Here is a 6,759-nt window from a genome sequence, read left to right on the forward strand (position 1 = left end):
CAAGGATGTGGATCCAGTCTTTGGGCATTGCAAGGGAAGGTTCATTATAGGAATGCATAAATTTCCTTCATAACTTCATTTTAATCAGGACTAAAAAAAAGAAAAAAGAAAAATAAGCTTTTGCTTCTCATTTGATATTCAAAGAACTTTTTTGACCACCTTAAAGAACTGCCATTGTAATAAGTCCCAAATTCTCTTGTACTGCACCATACTATCAACTGTGAGGATATGTACTTGGTAACCAAAGAAAAGAAATAATTAGCCTCTCAAGGTAAAATTTACAATATACAAAACATGTAAGGTCCCTGTCCTCTTCTGTCTGTGCAAAGGCACTCTGGGCATATAAACCTGGGAAACTGGAGTGGTTTACTTACTGGGTATGAGAGTAAGATTTTTTTTTTTTTCCTTGTCCAAGAAACTGGAATGTGAAGTAGATGACTTGTTGATCAATACATACTGCGCACAAAGCTGAAGAAGTCAACATGGTCTTTCTAAGTCTTATCATAAAGCCTTCCTAGCAAGACATTTCAAGTACCTGCCTCTGTAGGTTCGGTTAGATGTTGCTGGAGTCAGAAACAAGGATGCAGTAATGAAAAATGACCTAACTGACCATCATAGATGCCGAGTTCACTATAAGCAGTACAGTATATGTTTGCATCACCTAGATGGCATGGATATCACAACAGCATGATGATTTTGGTCATACAGTACTTGCTATGTATTATCTGTGCAAAAAACAAAACTCATTCAAGGAAAAGGTTTTCTGTCAGGCACCTGTGATTGTATAATAAAACCACAAGAATGAGAGGTTGTGGTCTAGGTCTACAGTTCATTATGACTAACTGTACTCGATACAGTATATGATGTTCAGTTTAACCTGGCCTAAATTTGCCATGTCTTCAACTTGAGTGCTTAGCTGTTTCAAGAATCTGACATTAGAATATGATGCTAGTCATGAAGTGTTACGAGGAAACCATAGAGCCATAATGCTACACTACTCTGTCATGGAGCTATGGAAAATAAGCTACAAAAATGCAAAATTCTATGTCAAGTTAATGTGGATAAAACATAGTCACCCAAGTGTGAAAATGAAAATATAAGACAGTGAGAGATTAGTTTTATTAAGACTTGGAAGAATTAGAAATACTATACTGTAAACAACTGTGTCAGAAGTTAAATACATTACATTACAGTATATGAAACCTTACAATAATGTGAATAACAAAATTACTTCAACAAAGCTGAGAAATACCTGCAAGTTTAATACTGTACACTAAAGGATACCAAAACAGTTTCAATTTTTTCTTTAGCTTATTACAGATTACAATTTGAATAAAACTTTAAATATACATATCTCAAGCCTGACTGAAGTACTGCATAATGAAGGATGAAATTAAAAAAAAAATTACACCAATGGTACCTAACTGATTCTGATTAATCCTGAAAGGCAGTGTGTTCCACACTTGCACATGTCAACCTTTTTCAATTAATGATTGCTTTCCACACTGCATGAAACATCAACTGGATGGTATTAACGGCTTTTGTGGCTGATAATAAGGTACAAATAATGGTTTCAAGCAAGCATCTATAATCCTAAGACTGACCTTAAAGATATACCCTGTTTTAAAAACTATAGCAGAGAAATTGGTTCAGAGGACTGTTTAGTATTTTTTATCTTGATAAGTAAATATTCTATGAAATTACTATATGGCAATTGCAATTATAAAATACTGAACCATTCTAAAAGTATGACAAAAAAAAATAACATGGTATACTGTAATTAATACTGTACGTAGTATACTGTAATTAATACTGTAAGTATGATGCATGATGATCAAGAATGACTAGAATAATATTTAGGACACTGCCATACTATCCTTGCTGCAATCTGAGGTTTTTCACTTCAATTATGTAAAATATTTTTCAATTAATCATGATATCTCAAGATGATTTTATTATGCTCAGGGAAGACTTTTCTAAGTAGAGAGGTTTGATATAGCCTTCCTCAAATAACAGGAGCGTTACCTACTCTGAATAAAATACTGCAGTCCTTCCTAATCAGTAGGGTTAAATACGGTATACACTTCATTAACCTCCTCAAACAGTGATGCCTTTCCACAGCTGAATAAAATCCCCCAGAGGCAGCAAGAATAAGCCACTAAAATACCTGGTATATCACCAGACCAGAAAGTTTAATTAATTTATTCATCATTTAATCCTGTGTTGACCCATGAGAAGCATAGGCCCTCTTATCCTTCACTGCCCCATCAGCAATATACAAACACAGACCTAGGCAAACTGATCCAGACATTTAAAACAAGAGTGACCATTTGCTCACTCCAGGGTGGCATTATGTGAGACACAAGCTGACATCACCACACTGAATAACATCAGCATCATCCACATCCCACTGGAGTGCATTAACTCTACAGACCACCATGTGTCCATTTGATTATATGGTTATCACACACTCAGCACTCTAAATGGTTTCTAAATGGCTGTCCTTCATATAGTCTCTTGCCATGCATCTGCCTTCCCTGCTGCCTGCCGAGAGAGCATTGCCTGTGCCACAATCAGGTCTACTGAGGTGTCAATCTCCAAGCTATCCTCCACTGGAATCTCCACATACCCACAGCTGCAAGAACACCACTGAAGCTATTAGCATGCCAAAGAAGGTGAATATGGTGATCTGTGCATAATGATGTGATAACTATCTATCTATCTATTGTCAGACTATTGAAGAAAAATATGTATTCACTAAATATGCACATTTTACAGAAGTATACAACTCCATAAGCTCTCACTGCATGTTGAACATCAAATTCAACTTGTAACTTTACTTCACTGCAAAAGGTACCAATGTACTTCTATGTCCTGACCAAAATGAAAAACTCTGGCAACATGCCCTCTGCTGGAACAGAAATTACAAATGCATTTTAAGATTTATATTGGACACCATCACAGTCATTCTAACACAACATTTCATGTTGATATAAAGTGGAAATTTGTAGAGCTTGACGCTTTGGTTTATCTGCAGATATCCAGTATACTTGTATGGCAGAGGAAAACAGAAGTCCCATGTAAATTTTCCCCTCTTTCTGTGATCCAAGAGCATGAAACAGCTTGTAATACAAGTGCTAGGTAGTAGAGTCTACCTCTTCATCAGTACAAATACAAATAGGAGGGAGAGGGTTCTGGGGTTCTGACTCTTGAGATGAATAAAATTATAATGAGTATGACACTCTAGGGTTAAACCTGTGCCATCTTCTCCAACGTCACCCTTCCTTCATTCCTTATCTCATTCAGTCATTAGAATAACTAAAACCAAACTCATCAAACCCATATTCACTAAATTATCAATGAAACAAACCCACTCTTTCCTACACAGACCAACTCATTCCTCATTCATACTAGCAAACATCCCAAACAGGGTGGTCAAGCCGGTTAGAGAAGCAGGCAGCTGTCTGAAAGAACCTGAGTTGGAGCCAGTTTATTGATATACTGTAAATTTTGGTGAATGAGACTTTACCAAACTTCCAGAAGACCCACCAGCATGTTATAAAAATGCCCTTTCTAATATCATCACACCAGTCCTGAATGAGAGAGCTCTGGGATGTAATGACCAAGGAAGAGGGTATTAAAGTGGTGGCATGTGAAGGTGAGAGCACCTAAAGAGAACTGCTTGACCTCAAGGAATGGACTATTATATTCATGTCCAGAATAGGACACGTAAGAAAGGGGGAAACAAAAGTCATACATCCACCTAAAGAAGTCCACTTCTTATGCTCAAGAATACAATATCAATCACACATAACTGTACCTCTTGCCCTGTAGCAGTCCTCTCATCACCAGCTCGAACCTCGCAATATAAAACATTCCATTCTCACATAGCTCTCCACTCCAGTCTTGCCGTCTTGGTCGATGTTGTGGGTCAAAGTTAAGTGCATCAGTAGGGTTACCTGTCATAAGAGAATGGTGAATGAGAATGAATATCTAAAGAGGCTACAAGAAGTACTGGAGTTTGAATGATGTTGTTTTTATATTTAAGAGGAGGTGCTTAAGAATAAAAATGTATACATTTTGGAAGTCTATGTGTTTCTGTGTATATGTATGTGAATGGGCTTGCTTAGGTGATATAATAAGCTGCATGGCATGTAGGAGGACCACTAGGTCTCTAAGAAATGACTATCAAGTTTATGCCAAAAGTCGGACACACAAAAATAAGAAAGAAAAAAAAATGCATTATATCTGGATGCTCATTATGCTACCCACCTTCTGACCACCTAAGGAGGTGTCTGCGTGTGACTGAGAACACAGAGTCCAAATGATCAGCTCTCAGTCTGTTCACACCAGCCACCAGGTACTCAGGGCGTAGAAAGGGTGATGTACACTGCACCAAGCACACCACAGACACTTCTTGCACCACCATGAAAAATACAGACAAGTAGGCTACTGTACTACAGTATGTAACATCAGATCCTGTAACAATAAGTAAACACACCATACAGAACAATATTACATTTCTAAAATATAAATTTACAATATTCTCTGGTACAGTGGAATTACAATGAAAATTACCATCATCTATAGGTTACACTGCTCATGAAATACTGTACAGATATATTCCTACAGTTTTAAAAAATTCTCAAGTATGCCAATGGAAGGAAACAGAATACTGGAACAACATTATAAGGTAAAACAGAAATGTTTAAACTAAGAACAAAAAAACAACCCCAAGCTCAGTGAAATACAACTTTCCTCTGTTAACTGCTCAACCCTTTAGGCTTACCTGGATGGTGGTGTAGAAACTCTTGAACTGCTAAGAGAGAGGAAGCATCATCAGTGGCAGTGTATGGAGCCCTGTGGTGCACCTCAGCCCTACACTGCCTGGCACATTCAGCCACATTTGCATCATTGGTGCTCACCCACACACTACTGAAGCCTTGAAATTAAAGAGAGAAGGAAAAAAAAGATCATCACCACCATCATCATCATGGCCTTTTTGCAACCAAAGATATGGTTAGATATGAAGGAAAAATTTTTTAACCCAATTTAGTACTACAGTAACTCTGAACCTATATGTAATGATGTCTGTGGTACTTAAAAAAATAAGTGAAATGGAAAATATCATGAGTGCACCAGACAGTAAGTTAAACAGAATTCTCTACAAACTGCAAGAACGAAACAGAAAATACTGGTACATTATAAGATTAAGAAGGAATGTTTCACACAAACAGCTTTATACTCGGTACTGAATTTCACTGTAACAATACTGGAATTAAAACAGGGCATTGCAATACAATACTTGCCATATGAATGAATGAAAAAAACAAAACAAAACTATGTTTTAAAACCCAATTACTTACACTGAGCTTTGAGCATCACTTCCAGACACCTTTGCAGAAGTGGTTTGCCATCCAGGAATGCCAGATTCTTGCCCATTATCCCCTTGCTACCTCCTCGTGCCAGTACTAAGCCAACTATATCATCATCTGCAATAATAATAATTAAAAAAAAAAAAACATAATACTCATACCATATCTACCAATACAGCATTAACAATGAATTGTATAACAGTGTTTTCTGGTACAGCCATAAATGCATGCTACTGGTTTCATAAGCTCTAAGCAGCCACATGGTACCAATAGTTTGTGCAGCTGATGTTCCTGTTATTGTCCTCAGGCTCATTTAGATGTGAATCCAGTCAGCTGTACTCTTAAGCTGCCCTTTTCCTGCAGTTAATCATCCTCCTTTCAGGGGAGAGAGAAGCTGTGGGGAATTTGTAAAATTGGCCACTAGAGCTAACAAGTCATGTTAGTGCCTTTACATGAAAGTATCCCTTTCCAGCACTCTATCAGGTACTGAACCAAAGTACAGTAGGGGAACTGTGTTTGAAAAGGACAGAACTCTTGAACCAACCATATATGGTAAGGATTACTGTTTTGTTACAGAAAGTTGGACATAAATCTACTTGTCACAGTTAAAATGGACTTGATTTTACCATAGCTGTCAACTGTTCACTTATCATTACCAAGTATACAGGCTTTACAGTAGGCTATTAGGCAGTTTTTTACATTTAACTTATCCATAGCCTAATTTACATTAACCTACTGGGGGTAAAAAATCAAGGTAATGGATTGTTTCAGACAGATGTGTACAGCTGAATTAAAATAAGGTCTGAGTGGGAACCAGTCTAACTTATTGAAAGGCCTACGGATAACTGCTGGGTATAGTGTAGCACCATGTTTTCTCGGTTATAGGCAAGTCTGCAAGGAGTTGTTGCCTGTGCACTGGGTGGATAACTCATGTCAAGGAGAAATTGAGCCATGGGCACCACAAGAGAAAGAGACTTAGTGTGTGTTTGAGCCAACTGCCCAGATGAAGATTATGAAGAGACCGCAAACTATTACTGGAACTCACCTGCCATTGAAGAATCGCCGTGCCTCGGCATTAGCCTAAGAATAATGCAACGTGTGCCACACACTAATAGCTAATATTATTCTCTCAAAAATACAGCCCTGAATTACTTTTTGTGACTTAAACATGTACTTTTCCATGGTAAAACTACAATGTAACCCATGAATACTTCAAGTACAAGCGGTAAGCCTACAAACATCGTCTGCTTGTTTACCACCGAGCTTGAGAGAAATTGACACAAACTTATTACGGCTACACTTTGTTGTAGTCCTTTTTGTTATCTAAAATAAGATAATTTTGGCACATTATGCTTTACTTTAAACTCCAAGACGTATTTTCTTT

At 37.4% G+C, this 6,759-nt stretch overlaps 1 protein-coding gene across 1 annotated transcript; it reads right to left on the reverse strand.

Moving 5' to 3' along the window:
* Positions 1–1,112: 1,112 nt before the first annotated feature.
* Csas (CMP-sialic acid synthase) lies at positions 1,113–6,525 on the reverse strand. Its single transcript, XM_080278617.1, has 6 exons — positions 6,421–6,525; positions 5,367–5,492; positions 4,790–4,942; positions 4,273–4,416; positions 3,821–3,959; positions 1,113–2,635 (listed from the first exon to the last, which is right to left on the reverse strand). The coding sequence occupies exons 1-6, from the start codon at positions 6,449–6,451 to the stop codon at positions 2,506–2,508; spliced, it is 723 nt and encodes a 240-aa protein (XP_080134743.1). The 5' UTR covers positions 6,452–6,525; the 3' UTR covers positions 1,113–2,505.
* Positions 6,526–6,759: the final 234 nt, after the last annotated feature.

The sequence above is a fragment of the Coenobita brevimanus genome, chromosome 74 (assembly GCF_032717465.1).
Source record: "Coenobita brevimanus isolate Jiangsu-jjx chromosome 74, ASM3271746v2, whole genome shotgun sequence".
Taxonomy (NCBI): Eukaryota; Metazoa; Arthropoda; class Malacostraca; order Decapoda; family Coenobitidae; genus Coenobita; species Coenobita brevimanus.

Excerpts from the sequence above, each read along its gene's own strand:
- Csas (XM_080278617.1), bottom strand. The coding sequence starts at position 6,451 with ATGCCGAGGCACGGCGATTCTTCAATGGCAG. Across the intron at positions 4,417-4,789 it reads GTTTCTACACCACCATCCAG|AAGTGTCTGTGGTGTGCTTG; the intron begins GTAAGCCTAAAG and ends TGGTGGTGCAAG. Across the intron at positions 2,636-3,820 it reads GGACTGCTACAGGGCAAGAG|CTGTGGGTATGTGGAGATTC; the intron begins GTACAGTTATGT and ends GTGTTCTTGCAG.